Source organism: Tursiops truncatus, chromosome 12 (genome assembly GCF_011762595.2).
Source record: "Tursiops truncatus isolate mTurTru1 chromosome 12, mTurTru1.mat.Y, whole genome shotgun sequence".
Classification (NCBI taxonomy): Eukaryota; Metazoa; Chordata; class Mammalia; order Artiodactyla; family Delphinidae; genus Tursiops; species Tursiops truncatus.
Window position 1 is genome coordinate 7,400,742 of NC_047045.1, and position 18,733 is coordinate 7,419,474.

The 18,733-nt window shown below is 38.8% G+C and overlaps 1 protein-coding gene across 1 annotated transcript in view; it reads left to right on the top strand.

Moving 5' to 3' along the window:
* The window catches only part of COL19A1 (collagen type XIX alpha 1 chain), a 327,107-nt gene that overhangs the window by 141,006 nt on the left and 167,368 nt on the right, over positions 1 to 18,733 (top strand). The window contains exon 13 of the mRNA XM_073789871.1: positions 10,964 to 11,017. Coding sequence (XP_073645972.1) covers positions 10,964 to 11,017 — 54 coding nt within the window. The remainder of the gene's footprint in view (positions 1 to 10,963; positions 11,018 to 18,733) is intronic.

Consider the following 18,733-nt stretch of genomic DNA (forward strand, 5'->3'; position numbering starts at 1 on the left):
AACACAGTTTCAGCTGAGAGTTGAGCTAGGGCATGTGGTACAAGGTAAATTACACCAAGTGAAGGAAAGTCCCTATGAGGTCAGAGTAACAGTAAATAACTTGGGATAGTAGGAGGAGTTCTTTGGGTGTGTGAAAGTTACATATGTCCTCTGAGCTACTGATTTATCATCAGTAAAAGGGGATGAGAACATGCAACTTGCAGAGTTACTGCTACAAGTACCACAAGCCCTTTCTATGTAAAGTGCGCGGCACAGAGCCTGGCATATAGTAAAGCACACAGAATAGAAGCCAGTGTATTATTGCTACTATCTATTGAAATATCAGTAATGTTAATAACTACCTGCATTGTGGATAATAATAGATTAATCCAAACTCTGTAAAAGAGTTTCACTACTTTCCTGAACACAATATTTTGCATACCAAGGCATTGTGATTTTGTTTCGAAGGGTATTAAATTTTGGTATAGTTTTTTTAAACCATTTTTTAATGAAGTATAGTTAATTTACAGTATTGTGTTAGCTTCAGGTATACAGTAAAGTGATTCAGTTACATATACCTTCTTTTTCAGATTCTTTTCCATCATAGGTTATTACAAGACATTGAATATAGTTCCCTGTGCTATACAGTAGGTCCCTGCTGTTTATCTGTTTTATGCATAATAGTGTGTACATGTTAATCCCAAACTCCTAATTTATCTACTCCCGGTACCCACCCCTGCTATCCCCTCTGGTAACTGTAAGTTTGTTTTCTAAGTCTGTGAGTCTGTTTCTGTTTTATAAATAAGTTCATTTGTATCATTTTTTAAAATTCCACATATAAGTGATATCATATGATATTTGTCTTTCTCTGTCTGACTTACTTCACTTAATATGATAATCTAGGTCCATCCATGTTGCTGCAAATGGCATTATTTCATAAATTTTGGTATAGTTTTGAAAATAGTTTCATCAAAGAATGGGTATGGGAAGAATCTTAGATGTAATCTGATTTCCATTTATCCTCTTTCCTTTGGTTGGGATTGCATTTAAGTTTTGTCAGACTAGAATGATCGTATTTTCAAAGAAATCTCCAGAGATGTTCTACTGGTTTTGTTTTTGAATCTTCTGCATTTGAATTTATCCTAACACTGACAAACAATCTAAATGCAACTACTCTCTAACAACCTCTGATGTCAAATAAATTTTCTTTAATTCTGGCTTATGAATGCTGTAGTTTTGTTTTCAATCATTTTCTTCTCAATGGACAAAAAAGGAACAGCTGGTTACTATTGTCAACTTTGTTTGGGATTTAAGTATGCAATGCTTGAATATCTTTTTTTTTTCTGTCTGGATATAGAACTCCCACTGCTTTCAAAGAATGATAGAATTTACAATAACGAAGCTTTAGAGCTCACCTAGTCCCAGTATATAACCTGATGAATTAATACCAGTTAAAATATTAGTAATTGTCATCTAGCATTTCTTTTGTATTCCTCATGGGTAATTGCCTGATGTGTCCTTTGCTCAATTACCAATTGATATATTATTCTTTTTCTTATGAATGATAAAAGCTCTGTGTATTAATGATGTTAAGCATTAAGCCACCATATGATGCTTTTTTTCCCCATTTTGTCACTTGCCCTTTAGTTTAGTTTATCTTTTTGCCTTATAAGTTTATAATTAGTGTTTTGTCAAATGTATTATTTTTTATGAATTTCTTTTTTTTTGTTTCTATACTTAGAGACACCTTACTCACCATGAGTTCTAAGCTGTTTCACTTATATTTTCTTCTGCTCCTTTAACATTTTTATTTTTAAGTGGGCTATCTAACCCATCCAGAATTCACTTTAATGCAAGATTGCACTTACTCCTAATAAAGTCCATGGTGTTTATATAGCATATTGTTTCCATCTAACATTTCATATCATGAATATGAAATGAAATGTTCATAATATATATCAGCGGTTCTCAGCTGAAGACAATTTTGCCCTCTATGGGAAATTTGGCAATATCTGGAGATATTTTAATATTGGAGATATTTTATTTGTTAAGACTGAAGGTAGGTAGGGTGCAGGAGAGGCTACCTACTGGCCTTTAGTGAATAGAGGCCAGGATGTTGCTAAACATCCTATAAGGTACAGGAGAGCCCTCGCAAGGAAGAATTGTCAATGATGCCAAGAGTAAGAGATCTTGATAGGAGAGAGGAGAGAGAGAGAGAGAGAGAGAGCGAGAGAGAGAGAGAGAGGGAGAGAGAGAGAGAGAGAGAGAGAGAGAGAGATCGATTGGGAGGTCCTCTGCCAGTTACAAGCTCATCAATAGTGATAGTACCTGGCTGATACTTGTTTCCTACCCTGAGGGGCATTGTCAGAGTCTTTGCCTCCTGATTTGCAGAAAACCAGATTTCTGCATTGTATTTTTGCTTATCCCCAGTCTGTTTTAAAAACAAATGAGCTTAATAGTTTTAGAGCACAGATTGTGGAGCCATAGTGCCTGGGTTGAATCAGGATCCTGCCCCTTTTAAGTCGTGTGACATTGGGCAAGTTACTTAACCTCTCTGTCTTCAGTTCCCTTACCTGTAAAATGAGGGTACTAATCGTATCTTTACCCCAGATTGTCATAGAATTGCAGGATGCTTAAAGCAGTGCTTGGCACATAGTAAACATTATAGAAGGGTTGGTGACAGTGATAATAATAAAGTAAATGACTTTTTTTTAATGAACCTTATTTGATCACCATGGCCCCTACTTCTTATATTAAAAGTAATACTTTTGGGCTTCCCTGGTGGCGCAGTGGTTGGGGGTCTGCCTGCTAATGCGGGGGACACGGGTTCGAGCCCTGGTCTGGGAGGATCCCACATGCCGCGGAGCAATTAAGCCCGTGAGCCACGGCTGCTGAGCCTGCGCGTCTGGAGCCTGTGCTCCGCGACGGGAGAAGCCACAATGGTGAGAGGCCCGCGCACCGCGATGAAGAGTGGCCCCCACTTGCCACAACTAGAGAAAGCCCTTGCACAGAAACGAAGACCCAACACAGCCCAAAATAAATAAATAAATGTAATACTTTTTAAAATTGATTACATTTTTGCCACTGATCAATTTGAAGCGGCATGTTTCTTCTTTAGCCATCTGCCACATTTCTTGTGCCCTTGCCATGCCGCATAAACCCCATCAGACTATCGGCTCTGTTCTCTATATTATTGTTGTTATTATTTAACTTCTATAACTGACAAGTTGCACGTTTCCTTGTAGACACATATCTCTTTAATATTTGCAGTTGCTTATGCTTTCTGTCTATGAGAACCATTAATTTTGAATAAAGACTGTATTCATTTTTAGTTACATTCTGAAAGTCAATGATGCTATCTATGGAATTATATTTGTCTTCTTGTGTCAAAGAATTCAGTTTATTCTATTAACTTGTGCGGAATACATTTTATATCGATATCTAGACACTGTGTTGTTTTGGATCCCCTTACTAGATATTTTCTTCTGGGTATTTCTGAACCTCTTAATTTCTATTTTGCTTTCTGTCATATATGCCACTCTCTGGATTAGTACAGTCCAGTGGAATTTTCTGTGGTGATGTAAATATTCTATCCTGCGCAGTCCAATATAGTCGGCACTACTGAGCACTTGAAATGTGGCTAGGGAAACTGAAAAACTGAATTTTAAATTTTATTAAATAGCCATGTGTGGCCAGCGGCTACGAGCCTGGAGAGCCAGCTCTGCAGCATCTCCTTACCCTCCATTTCCAGTTTAACATCTTCAGTTTCATTATTTCTTGAATGTATTTCACTGAATATGTTTGTGTGGCCTTTTGTTTATCCTATATATTATATGTATTTCTTGTATTGCAAGTAATCAAATTATTTTTACTTCATTTCCTGTGTTTTCAATATGGTAATAACACATAGTCTTAGATGATTGCGTAGGGATAGAAAACTTTTCCCTTCTTCCCTTCTAGGTTCTCTGACGGGTCTAATAATTAAATTGACATATGATAGACTAACAGGAGAAAAAGAAAGTTTTAGTACCAAAGCCCCACAAAAATATGACACCCAAAGGCAGTCAGGCAGTTGAGGCTTATCCGCCATCAGACCTAAGGAGTGGGACGGGCCAGGCTTGCAAGGGGAGGAAGACAACTCACCAAAGGACGAGAAGGGCATATGTGTGGTAAGCAGATGTTTGCCAATCATGTAGACAATTCTTTAGATACAAAGTTATCCCTGGTAATAGTTCTTTTTCTGGGCCAAGCCCCCTATTAAATTCTTTTAGGCAATTAAGGGAGAGGGAAAAATGCTGTTCCGGAGTCTTATGGGGCTTAATTGCCTTTAGCTCAATGCAGTCCACATGCCAAAGTGGCACATTTTGGGGTGGTTTGTGCTGCTGGCACTTAATTGGGACTGTACATGTGTATTTCTCCTTGTAAAATATTATCTCTTAAAATCAGGTGCTTGCTTTTCTTTTTCTTTTTTCTTTTTTTTTATTGAAGTACAATTTATTTATAGTATTATGTTAGTTTCAGGTGTACAACATAGTGATTCAATATTTTTATAGATTATACTCCATTTAAAGTTATTGCAAAATAATGGCTATATATCCCTGTGCTGTATATCTTTGTAGTTAATTTGTTCTATACATAGTAGTTGGTGCCTCTTAATCCCATAGCCCTATGGTGCCCTTACTTCCTCTCCCTCTCCACTGATAACCATTAGTTTGTTTTCTAGTTCTGTTTTGTTATATTCATTCGTTTTATTTTTTTTAGATTCCACATATAGGTGATAACATAGAGTATTTGTCTTTCATCTGACTTATTTAACTAAGTATAATGCCCTCCAGACCTCTCCATATTGCTGCAAATGGCAAAGTGTCGTTCTTTTCTATGGCTGAGTAGTATTCCAGTGTGTGTGTGTGTGTGTGTGTGTGTGTGTGTGTGTGTACACCACATCTTCTATATATGTTCATCTGTTCATGGACACTTAGGTTGCTTCCATATCTCGGCTATTACAAATAATGCTGTGAACATTGGGGTGTATGCATCTTTTCAAATTAGTGTTTTTGTTTTTTTAGATATATGCCCAGAAGTGGAATTGCTGGCTCATATGGTAGTTCTATTTTTAGTTTTTTGAGGAACCTCCATACAGTCACTGTTTTTCACAGTGACTGCACCAATTTACATTCCCACCAACAGTGTACAAGGGCTCCCTTTTCTCCACATCCTTGCCAACATTTATTATTTGTGGTCTTTCACATGATAGCTCTTCTTACAGGTGTGAGGTGATGTCTCATTGTACTTTTGATTTGCATTTTTCTAACATCTTTTCATTGAAAGATGAACATCTTTTCATTGCCTGTCAGCCATCTGTATGTCTTCTTTGGAAAAATGTCTATTCAGGTCTTCTGTCCATTTTTTAATTGGGTTGTTTTTTTATTTGATATTGAGTTATATGAACTGTTTATGTATTTTGGATGTTAACTCCTTATCAGTCATATCATTTGCAAATATTTTCTCCCATTCATTATGTTGTTTTTTTGTTTTTGTTGCTGTGCAAAAGTTTTTAAGTTTAATTAGTTCCAATTAGTTTACCCTTGCTTTTGTTTCCTTTGCCTTAGGAGACAGATCCATACAGATATTGCTATTATTTATGTCAGTGATCTGCCTATGTTTTCTTCTAGGAGTTTTATGGTTTCCAGAGTTACATTTAGGTCTTTAATCCATTTTGAGTTTATTTTTCTATACGGTGTGAGAAAATGTTCTAACTTTATTCTTTTACATATACAATAGCTGTCCAGGTTTCCCAGCATCACTTATTGAAAAGACTGTCTCTTCTCCATTGTATATTCCTGCCTCCTTTGTCATAGATTAATTGACTATCGGTTAGTGGGTTTGTTTCTGGGCTTTTTGTCCTGTTCCATTGATCTGTGTGTCTGTTTTTGTGCCATTGCCATGCTGTTTTGATTACTGTAGCTTTGTAGTATAATCTGAAGTCAGGGAATGTGATATGTGTAGCTTTGTTTTTTTTTGGAAGCTTTCTTTGGCAATTTGAGGTCTTTTCTAATTCCATATAAATCTGGGGGTTAGGTGTTCTAGTTCTGTGAAAAATATCCTGGGTATTTTGATAGAGATTGCATTGAATCTGTAGATTGTCTTGGGTAGTATGATCATTTTAACAATATTAACTTTACCAATCCATGAACGTGGTATATCTTTCCATCTCTTTGTGTCATCTTCAATTTCTTTCATCAGTGTCTTATAGTTTTCAGAGTACAGGTCTTTTACCTCATTAGTTATATTTATTCCTAGGTATTCTAGTCTTTCTGATACAACTGTAAATGAGATTGTTTCCTTAATTTCTTTTTCTGATAGTTCATTGTTAGTGTATAGAAATGCAACAGCTTTCTGTGTATTAATTTTGTATCCTGAAATTTTACTGAATTCATTGATGAGATCTAGTAGTTTTTTGGTGGTGTCGTTAGGGTTTTCTATGTATAGTATCAGGTCATGTGCAAACAGTGACAGTTTTACTTCTCCCTTTCCAATTTGGATGATTTTATTTCTTTTTCTGTCTGATTGCTATGGGTAGGGCTTCTGATACTACTTGAATAAAAGTCGTGATAGAAGACATCCTTGGCTTTTTCCTTATCTTAGAGGAAATGTTTTCAGCTTTTCACTGTTGAGTATGATTTGAGCTGTGGGCCTATTATATATGGCCTTCATTATGTTGAGGTATGTTCACTCTATTCCCACTTTGTGGAGAGTTTTTGTCATAAATGGATGTTGAATTTGAAAAATTTGTTCTGCATCTATTGAGATGATTATATGATTTCTATTCTTCAATTTGTTAATGTGGTGTGTCACACTGATTTGCAAATACTGAACCATCCTTGCATCTGCGATAAATCCCACTTGATCATGATGTATGATCCTTTTGATCTATGGTTGGATTCAGTTTGCTAATATTTTGTTGAGGATTTTTAAATCAGTGATACTGGTCTGTAGTTTTCTTTCTTTTTTGTGATATCTTTATCTGGTGATGCTAGCTTTATAGAATGAGTTTGGAAGCATTCCTTCCTCTACAAGTTTTTGGAATAGTTTGAGAAGGATAGATGTTAACTCTTCTCTAAATGCTTGGTAGCATTCACCTGTGAAGACATTTGGTTCTGGACTTGAGTTTTGTTTTGTTTTGTTACTGATTCAATTTCATTACTGGTAATTGGTCTGTTCATATTTTCTATTTCTTCCAGGTTCAGTCTTGGGAGATTATACATTTCTTGGAATTTGTCCATTTCTTCTAGGTTTTCCATTTTATTGGCATATAGTTGTTCATAGTAATCTTTTATGATCCTATTTATATTTCTGTGGTGTTGGTTGTAACTTCTCCTTTTCCATTTCTGATTTTATTGATTTAGAACCTCCATCTTTTTGGGGTTTTTTTAATGAGTCTGGCCACAGGTTTATCAATTTTGTTTATCTTTTCAAAGAACCAGCTCTTATTTCATTGATATTTTCTATTATTTTTTAGTGTCTATTTCATTTATTTCTCCTCTGATCTTTATGATTTATTTCCTTCTACTAATTTTGGATTTTGATCATTTTTCTTTTTCCAGTTCCTTTAGTATAAGGTTAGGTTGTTTATTTAAGCTTTTTCTTGTTTCTTGAGGTAGGCTTGTATCACTATAAACTTCCCCATTAGAACTGCTTTTGCTGCATCCCATAGATTTTTGGATTGTTGTGTTTTCATTTTCATTTGTCACCATGTATCTTTTCATTTCTTCTTTGATTTCTTCAGTGATTCATTGGTTGTTTAGTAGCATATTGTTTTGCTTCTACGTGTTTGTGGTTTCTTTGTATTTTTTTCTTGTAGTTAATTTCTAGTCTCAGACTATTGTCGTCAGAAAAGATGCTTGACATAATTTCATTCTTAAAATTATTGTTTCGTGGCCTAGAATGTGATTTATCCCGGAGAATGTTCTATGTGCACTTGAAAATAATGTGTATTCCTTTTTTTGGTGAATGGAATGTCCTGTATATATCTGTTTAATTCATCTGATCTAATGTGTCATTTAAGGCCAGTGTTTCCTCATTGTTTTCTGTCTGGGTGATCTGCCCATGGATGTAAGTGGGTGTTAATGTCCCCTACTATTATTGTGTTAGTTACGATTCTCCCTTTCTGTCTGTTAATATTTGTTTTATGTATATAGGTGTTCTTATGTTGAGTTCATATATATTTACAATTGTTGTATCTTCTTCTTTGATTGATCCCTTGATCATTAAGTAATGTCCTTCTTTGTCTCTTGTTTATAGCTTTAAAGTCTATTTTGTCTGAAAAATTATTGCCACCCCAGCTTTCCTTTTTGTTAATAGAAGTATAGTTGATTTACAATATTATATTAGTTTCAGGTGTTCAACATAGTGATTCAGTGTTTTTACAGATTATATTCTCCTTAAAGTTATTACAAAACAAGAGCTATATTTCCCTGTACTGTACACTATATTCTTGTTGCTTTTCAGTTTTACCCATAGTAGTTTGTATCTCTTAATCCCATACCCTTGTCTTGCCCACTGGCAGGCCGAGCCAGGTCTTGGGGTCTCTAAGTGCAGAGCCCAGGTGTCCCAGAATGGGCCAATTCCTGGCACAGCTGGCTTTAGGGTCTGGGGTGTCCTGAAGCTTGTTTCAGCCTGCTGGTGAGTGGGGTCAGATCCTGGGGCAGCTGGCTGAGTGGCCCATGGTGTCTCACAGCTGGTATTGGCTTGCTGGTGAGTGGGGTTAGATCCCAGGGTGTCCTGTAACTGGTGTCTGCCCACTGGTGGGTGAGGCTGGTCCTGAAGCTAGAGCAGGCTGGCTGGTAGGCAGGGCCAGGCCCCAGGTCTCTGGCTGCAGGGCCCTGGGAGTCCCAGGTCTAGTGCCTGCACACTGGTGTGTGGAGCTGGATCTTCGGCCCTCTGGTGGGCAGGGATGTGTCCAGGGGCAGCTGTGGGCTCAGGGGGTCTTAAGGCAGCCTGCTTGCTGGTGAGCTTTGCCCCCACCCAGTTAGTTGCTTGTCCTGAGATGTCCCAGCACTAGCACCTATAGGCTGTTGAGCCAGTGTGGGTCTGGGTCCTGGGGCTAATAAGCTAGAAGGAGGATTCCACAGTTGTGCTTCCCAGTGCCAGTGTCAACATGGTAGAATGAGCTCTCCCAAATGGCTGCTGCCGGTGTCTGTGTCCCCAGGGTGAGCTCCACTTGCCTCTTTCTCCTCTGAGAGACTCTTCAAGATCAACAGGTGGGTCTGACCCAGGGTCCTTTCAAGTTACTGCTTCTGTCCTGGGTCCCAGATCATGTGAGATTTTGTGTGCACCCTTTAAGAGTGGAGTCTCTATTTCCCACAGCCCCCATGGCTCTCCCAACGTGATCCCCACTGTCCTTCAAAGCCAGATGTTCTGGGGCTCGTCTTCCCAGTGCAGGACCACCAGGCTGGGGAGCCCAACGTGGGGCTCAGACCCCTTGCTCCTTGGGAAGAATCTCTGTAATTGTAATTATTCTCCCATTTGTGGGTCACTTACCCAGGGGTATGGATCTGGGTCTCCACCCCTTCTATCTGTCTTGTTGTGGTTCCTTCTTTATATCTTTAGTTGTAGAAGACCCCTTCTGCTAGTCTTCATTGGTAGGTGCTCTATAAATAGTTGTAACTTTGTTGTACCCAGGAGAGGAGGTGAGCTCATGTTCCTACTCCACCATCTTGGCCCAGGAGGTGCTTGCTTTTCTTTTTTTGCTTGCTTTTCTTTTTTTGCTTGCTTTTCTTATTATAAAAATAATAATGTTTATTGCCTTAAAAAATGAAGAGCAAAGGAATATATAAAGAAGGGAATAAAATCACCCTAGTGGCACAAAGCAGAGAGAGATAACTACTACTACTACTATTACTACTATACACACACAGAGTGATGTGTGATCCACTTGGAACTTGAATGAGTTCTTTCTACACATAATATATTCTTTTATTTTTAAACACTTTACATATTATACAAATAATACATGTTTCTTGTTTAAAAATTGAAAAACAGTGAAGAGTATACTGAAGGAAATAAAATCGTCCATAGTCACAGCATGCATAGATTATTTATTTTTATTTTTCTGATTTGTTTTCTTCCAATGGCGTTTCTAAGACCCATAGGTAGATTTATGCACAGGTAGGTAGGTGGATGTTCAGGTAGACAAGCATTTCTTTTTAAGTTTTTGAATTATACTGTAGCTATGCAGGGTGAACCAATAAAAGTATATACCTTTCAGATAGTAATCAGACAAAAATATATGGAGCTATGAGATGTGTCATCAGCAATGGCATTAGTGGCCATTTTGAACATTTGTAACTTTACAGTAATAAAAATAGATATTGATTAACATTTATTCACTAAATTTGGTAATCAGATACTTGTATCTTACTTTTTTATATTGTGAGAGCTTTCCTATAGTATAAAATAAAATTCATAAACATGATTTTAATGGTTGCAGCTTATTCCACTGTATCTATATACCATAATTTATCTACCCAGTTCCCTATTATTGGACATTTAGTATGTTTCTCTTTTTACTACTATAAGTAGCATTGCACTCTACATCTTACTGCCTAAAACTTTTCATCTCTGATTATTTCCTTAGGATACATTCTTAGCAGCAAAATCACTGGGCCCAATGACATGAGCAGAGTTAAGACCCTTGATATACATTGCCAAATTGCCCTCCAGGAAATTCTTTGTTGCTTATAGAAAAAAAAAATAATCCTTGTTCTATTTATACTCTTTAATCACTTTTATGCGACTTTTTTTGAACCTTTAAACTTCTCTTCGGTTTTAGGACTCAGAATTGTTTTTTAATCAATGTTTCTTTCAAGGGATTAGTGAAGTAATCATGTTGTTATAAATAGCCAAACAATGCAAGTCCCTTGTTTTTTCTTAGTAAAGGTTTTCAGTTGTAACATTTTTCATTGTATAAATTGTTTCTTTCTAGGGTGCACAAGGAGAAAAAGGAGATCCAGGTTTGGCCGGAGTTAATGGGCAAGATGTAAGCCTAACTTTTTTTCTAACATTCTGTTAACATTTTGCCGCTGAAATGTGCTAACTATCTAATGCTACTGAGACTTGACTATGCTTGGAAGAACTAGCCACAGTCATTGCAAAGTCAAGAATCAAGGTCGTCTTTTACGTGGCTCAGTGGAGCCCCAGTATTTATTTTTTTTTAAAGGCCACTGACTTTATTGATTTAAAAAACTTTACAGAGACAGTGACTGTCCTGCCCAAAAGAGGGCCAAAGAGCATGAAACAGACCAGGTAGGGAGAGCTATGTGGTCCTCAGCCAGCTTCTGGTGCTAAAGAAAAACGAGGACCTTCTTAGGAAATGGCTGAAGGACACATGTGGCACCAGTATTTTTAGTTTCGTAATGACCAGGTAGTTCCCTGGCTTTAGATGCCTTGTACGTGTACTCATCCTTCACAGCCCTTTCTTCCTTGCTATTTCTGGCTTGCATTTCTTCTATCTTCCTTTCTCTTTCTTTTTTCTTCTTGCCTGTATTCTGCTGTGACCTGTGTTCTTACCCAGGTTACTTTTCATCTTACCCCCAATCTCCATCTACTGAGGGGTCTGCAGAGGTCGATCTCAGTGATGAGAAGCAAGGGCAGAAGGGAGGGAACCATGTGTATCTGTGTCGCTCCCCCTCCATTGCACCTACTCCCCAACCTCAGGGCTCCTGTCCCTGTCCCAGGGAACATCCTTGAGTCCTCTCCTGCACCCTGCCCCTGACCCCCGCCCAGGACAGCTGTCCCCCCGGAGCTTCACTTGGGTTCTTATGATGGAGTTCGGAGGATAAACCAAATCTGGGCTTTCCTCTAAGTGTAGATTACTCCCCCTTCAGGACATCAGAGGTACCATTTACTGTAGATGTACTAACTTTACTAAGGCAGGTATCCACAATGAAAAATTTTTTTCCTCACAGTTTCCCTTATGCATCTGCATAAAAGTGTTTCAGAAAGGTTCTGAAGGACCATACTACTTACTTTCTGGATAAAAGAATAAGGAAGCTAGATCCAGTTCCCTAATGCCCTAGAGATGCTATGAAATCCACCTGGTCTGCAGTAGGTGGTTGCACACAGTGGGAAGGGGGGCTGAACATTGTAGTCCCTGGGGCCTGTGGACAAAGTAAGAGGGATTCTGGGAGCGGGAGAGAAACACCCCAGGAGTTACTCCGGCTTGAGGCTCTAGCCCCCCACAGCTTTACTCTCTTACTTCCTTAGGAGCCCCATTCACATCTTTAATATGATATCCTTCTTGTTTCTGTCTTCTTCGAAGGGATTTTTCTCCACCAGAGACTGGGAGCTGCAGCAATGGTTGGAGCTAAGGGAGTCTCTGCATTTTCTCTGCCTCCTTACAGTACATCAGGATGCTGAATGTCCTGACCATTGGCCCATACACTTAATAGAGCATGTAATTGCCCCCCACCCCCCAACCCTGTCACGGGAGATCCTGGTGTCGTGGGAAGAGATCTCCAGTGAGAAGTCAGAGCCCAGTGTATGTCCCCGTTCTGTCACTAGTTGAGGAAATCGCTTCTCAGAGTCTGTAAGGTGATAGCCTTAGAATAGATTCTAAAGTCCCCATCACTGCAATGCCCTATTATTTAATACAAAGAGATTACTGAGATTAATTAGGATTACAGTCTTGAAAAGCACGATGAAACCTGAAGCATTCATTCAGGTGTTTGGACTTCCAGATGCATGTTAGTCAATGTAGGGAAAACACGATGGGAATACAGCTGGAGCCCAGGCATGGGCAATGCTCTGTGTGAGCACTTTCCTCCTCTGGCTGGGTGCATGGGGTGATGTGGTTCATGTTGTGTTTAAAGCAAGATTCCTTTCACAGCGTGTTCTACAAAATGCATAGAATTGAGGCCTTTGCCTGTGCTTTTGTCCTTTCTATCATATTCTTTATGAGAGCAAAGACCATTTCTTGGAGTCGCTAGTACTTAGTAGATGTTTGGAGTAAGTTCTCAATAATTAGTTGCTAAATTTTCATGTTAAAACTTGAGAGATTATTATAATAGTCTAAAATATAAGTAATTAGAACCTAAACTAGGAAAACAGAGGTGAGAGGGAGTGCACAGTGATGTTGCAGAGGTAAAATACATGCAACTTGGTGCTTGATTCCAGCGAAAACTCAAAAATAGCCCAAGGTTTTGACCATTCATTACAGGAAGGATATTATCTCATGATAAATGTCAGAGTGTTGAGAGAGATTAACTACAGCTTTGCAAAAGATGACCAAGCTGCATGTATGCTGCTCCCCGAGATACAGGAGCAAAACAGGGATTTTTATTTTATTTTATTTTATTTTATTGGCCGCGCCTCACGGCATGCGGGATCCTAGTTCCCCAACCAGGGATTGAACCCGTGCTCCCTGCAGTGGAAGCATGGATTCTCAACCACTGGACCACCAGGGAATTCCCAAACCAAGGATTTTTAGAAGTTAATTAAGATAGTGTTAGAATTGAAATAGAGAAAGGATTTATCCAAACACTCGAGTAAAACTGGAAGGAGATTTGAGGGGTTGGAGCCTGAAATATAGTCACATTAACTTAGAGATTTGGAAACTTTTCTTACCTTATGAAGGTAAGGTGATTTGGCTTTTTAGAATTAATCAGGTTGTACACACATAGATATGAGTGCCTTCTACTTGCCCAGATCTAAAGACCGTCTTGCTGAGAGAGCCCCCAGTCTAGTGGGTAGTGTGACTTTTCCTCTTTGACAAGGGTCTGCTGGGAAGAGTTCTTCACACACACACACACACACACACACACACACACACACGGGTGTGTTATTCCTTTAGCACCATCACTGTCTCATATAGCTCATTAGGTACATTACAAAGCGTGACAAAGCACATTAAGTTTTCTCACTTGGTTACTTAATTAATATTCCTTCCCTTAATTTTGCCAAAGGTATTCAGAGATCATGACTAAGGAGAAATAAGAAAAAGTAATGAAAGTTCTCTTTTTACCCCTCTACTCTTACTAGGGGTAAAGAATCACGTGCTCTGTTATTTATTCCGTCGGTGATGGTTTTAATATTGTGCCATAGTCCAAAAAACTGTTTTCATGAGGAATTTGAAATTCAGTTTTTACCCCAGCTTTACAGGGTAGAAGGTGCAAGGGGTGATAGCATCCCTATTTTTAGAGGCAAGAAATAAGAGCTTATGAAATTAAGAAATTTTCTTTTAGAAAATGGTAAAATCAGCCTTTATCCCTTGTTTGACCGAAAAGTCTCTTAATTTTCCCACTAAGTCATGCTGCATTTCTCATTGTCTATTTTTCAATGGTAAAATAAACTGACTCCACGAACCAAAATCATTCAGCATTTATGACAGTTTGCTCTGCCTTTCAGTAAGAGCAGGTACACATTCTTAGGGAATGAAGGGCATTATAATAGCTGTCTCAGTTTGCACTGAAGTCAAGCCACGATGGACATTTTAACTTCAGGAACATTCTATTGGAATGCAGAGTGAATAACCTCAGTGGGCCAGGTCATGGCAGCTACTTTCCAAGTCAGAGAAAATTGGAAGAATTTAATATTCCTGTGAAACAGATTCAAAGCCTTTTTATAGTCTTTATTCTTATATATTAAATATATCTTGATGTAAATGTATCTTCTAATAATTTCATCTGTGCCAGCTTTCCCGCAAAGTGGACAAGCTCATTTCAGAAAATGTAAACCTCCTTTAAAGGGAAGTATGCCAGTTCAGCTTTCTTAATGGGACACTCTTGGCATTTTGATCATGATGGTTCTTTGCCACGTGGGACTATCTTGCAAGAGCAAAATGCATAGTGTCCTTGAGGCTCACCAACTGATCACCAGTAGCAGCTCTTAGTCATTAGGACAAAAAAAAATGTTCTGATATCTTTCTAAGTGCATCTGTGTGTGTGTGTGTGTGTGTGTGTGTGTGTGTGTAAACTTTGATTGATCTTCAAGGTACTGGGGTATTGGACTAAAGGTATTGGACTATACATGCTCATATTTCCCTTATAGTTTAAATAATGCATACCAAATATATACTGAAATTGTCAAAACTTTGAGTTACTAGAATTTAGCCTTCAAAATATAAGACCTCAGCTTCACATATTCTAGTTTATAATTAAGTGATTTTGACTGTGACCTACTATGAGATGTATTCAACAGTGGCACCTTAAAACAGACTTGAGGGGGAATCTTAGAAAGTTGTTAACATGATCTTCGAAGCCAGACTACCTGGGCTCAAATCCCAGCTCTACCACTGCCCAGCTGGCATACTAATTAGTACATTATTTATTGTCTCTGTGCCTGTTTCTTCATCTGCACAATAGGATGATAATATTAATAACACTAACTCATAGTCTTTTTTTTTTTTAATTAAAGGGGTCATCATACATAAAGCATTTAGGTCAGTGCCTTGCATACAGTAAGAGCTATATAAACATTTGCTATTATTAGAAACTTAAATAAAGCACATTTTCTCTAATATAGAGATAGGTAGATAGATAGATCTTCTAATTTATTTTTTGTGGGGTTGTGTAATCTTGGAAAAGTAGATTTCAATTATTTAGTTTAGTCTTCTCCTTTGCATCTTTGTTATTGTTTTTCAAACAACTCTTATCAGAATTACAGCATCTGATGTTTCTAAAATGGTCACGTTAATCTCCTTACACCAATGCAATCTGTATACTGAATACAAAAATACTGGAATCACAAAGCTGCGGTATCGGCTGGTGACAGCTGGTGCCATTGCTAGGGAACAAGATGCAGTGGGTGGAAGATGGGGAAAATAATGAATAGATGGGTTAAAAATTTTAACAAATAACATTACCTTGTATCAAATGATGTTTAAAGATGCTGCATACCACCAGTAAGTAGGTCCTCCAATAAAAATTAATTCATTGTCTACCTGCTTTTATAATTTTAGTTTTGATACTGTCCTTCAGCTTTCAGCTTGCATTTTTAAAAATTTTTATTGAGATATAGTTGATTTACAATGTTGTGATAATTACTGCTATACAACAAATTGATTCAGTTATACATATATATATACACACAATCTTTTTTATATATATTCTTTTCCATATGGTTTATCATAGGATATGGAATATAGTTCCCTGTGCTATACAGTAGGACCTTGTCTTTTATCCATTCTATATATAAAAGCTTACGTCTGCTAACCCCAACCTCCCATTCCCTCCCTCCCCCAAACCCCTCCCCATTGACAACCACCAGTCTGTTCTCTGTGTCCGTGATTCTGTTTCATAAATAGGTTCATTTGCATCATATTTTAGATCCCACATAGGACCACTATCATATGATGTTTGTCTTTTTCTGGTTTACTTCACCTAGTATGATAGTCTCTAGGTCCATCCATGTAGCTGCAGATGGCATTATTTCATTCTTTTTTATGGCTGAGTAATATTCCACTGTATACGTGTACCACATCTTCTTTATCCATTCCTCTGTCGATGGACATTTAGGTTGTTTCCATGAAGACAGCTATTATTTATACCTATTGTATAGAGAAGCTTAAATAATGCACCCATGATAATGCATGAGTCCTTTCCTGACTGTCCTGAACTCCACGTGTCTGAAGTCCTGAGCACCTCCAGGAGAATGAGGCGTCTCCGAGACCTGCTCCCGTCATGCCTGCTGTGCACATGTCTATCATAGTCCTCACTGCTCACGTCCACCGCAGCTGGTGGCTTTATTACCCCACCTCCTCCCCGAGCAGTTGATTAAACCAGGGATAGTTATCTGACACATCAGCAAGTAAGTCCCTCCTCCAGAAGGTGCAGTTAGGGTTAGTTTGTCAGGCAGGAATGTTAAAGTTTTTAATGTATTATTTTATGCTTCAAATAATATTTTCGTGGCATGTCACATATATGATGATTATGAATTATAGAAGTAACTGGAACACTGATCTACCCAGAGCTCAACCTAATGCCATGCCCACTGTAGAGTTAACCATTTTCTCAAATGTTGTGTTTCACGTTCCCTGCCATTATTAAAAACAATGACTTCCAATTATTGAGCCTGAACCATGAAGGGCAGGGCAGAGTAGAAGAACATGAGTAGAAGAACATGCTCTCACTCCCTCTTGAGAGAACACCAGAATCACAACTAACTGCTGAACAGTCATTGACAGGAAGACACTGGAACTCACCAAAAAAGATACCCCACATCCAAAGACAAAGGAGAAGCCACAGTGAGACGGTAGGAGGGTCACAATCACAGTAAAATCAAATCCCATAACTGCTGGGTGGGTGACTCACAGACTGGAAAACACTTATACCACAGAAGTCCACCCACTGGAGTGAAGGTTCTGAGCCCCACGTCAGGCTTCCCAACCTGGGGTTCCAGCAACGGGAGGAGGAATTCCTAGAGAATCAGACTTTGAAGGACAGTGGGATTTGATTGCAGGACTCTGACAGGACTGGGGGAAACAGAGACTCCACTCTTGGAGGGCACACACAAAGTAGTCTGTGCATCAGGACCCAGGGGAAGAAGCAGTGACCCCATAGGAGACTGAACCAGACCTACCTGCTAGTGTTGGAGGGTCTCCTGCAGAGGCGGTGGGTGGCTGTGTCTCACCATGGGGACAAGGACACTGGCAGCAGAAGTTCTGAGAAGTACTCCTTAGCATGAGCCCTCCCAGAGTCCGCCATTAGGCCCACCAAAGAGCCCAGGTAGGCTCCAGTGTTGGGTCACCTCAGGCCAAACAACAAACAAGGGGGGAACCCAGCCCCACGCATCAGCAGTCAAGAGGATTAAAGTTTTACTGAGTGCTACCCACCAGAGCAAAAGCCAGCTCTACCCACCACCAGTCCCTCCCATCAGGAAACTTGCAGAAGCCTCTTAAAGAATCTCATACACCAGAGGGAAGACAGTAGAAGCAAGAAGAACAATAATCCTGCAGCCAGTGGAACAAAAACCACATTCACAGAAAGATAGACAAGATGAAAAGGCAGAGGGCTATGTACCAGATGAAGGAACAAGATAAAACCCCAGAAAAACAACTAAATGAAGTGAAGATAGGGAATCTTCCAGAAAAAGAATTCAGAATAATGATAGTGAAGATGATCAAGGACTTCGGAAAAAGAACAGAGGCAGAGATCGAGAAGATGCAAGAAATGTTTAACAAAGACCTAGAAGAATTAAAGAACAAACAAACAGAGATGAACAATACAATAACTGAAAGGAAAACTACACTAGAAGGAATCAATAGCAGAATGACTGAGGCAGAAGAACGGATAAGTGACCTGGAAGACAGAATGGTGGAATTCACTGCTGTTGAACAGAATAAAGAAAAAAGAATGAAAAGAAATGAAGACAGCCTAAGAGACCTCTGGGATAACATTAAACGCAACAACATTTGCATTATAGGGGTCCCAGAAGGAGAAGAGAGAGAGAAAGGACCTGAGAAAATATTTGAAGAGGTTATAGTCGAAAACTTCCCTAACATGGGAAAGGAAATAGCCACCGAAGTCCAGGAAGCATAGAGAGTCCCATACACAATAAACCCAAGGAGAAACATGCCGAGACACATAGTAGTCAAATTGGCAAAAATTAAAGACAAAGAATTATTGAAAGCAGCAAGGGAAAAATGACAAATAACATACAAGGGAACTCCCATAAGGGTAACAGCTGATTTCTCAGCAGAAACTCTACAAGCCAGAAGGGAGTGGCATGATATACTTAAAGTGATGAAGCGGAAGAACCT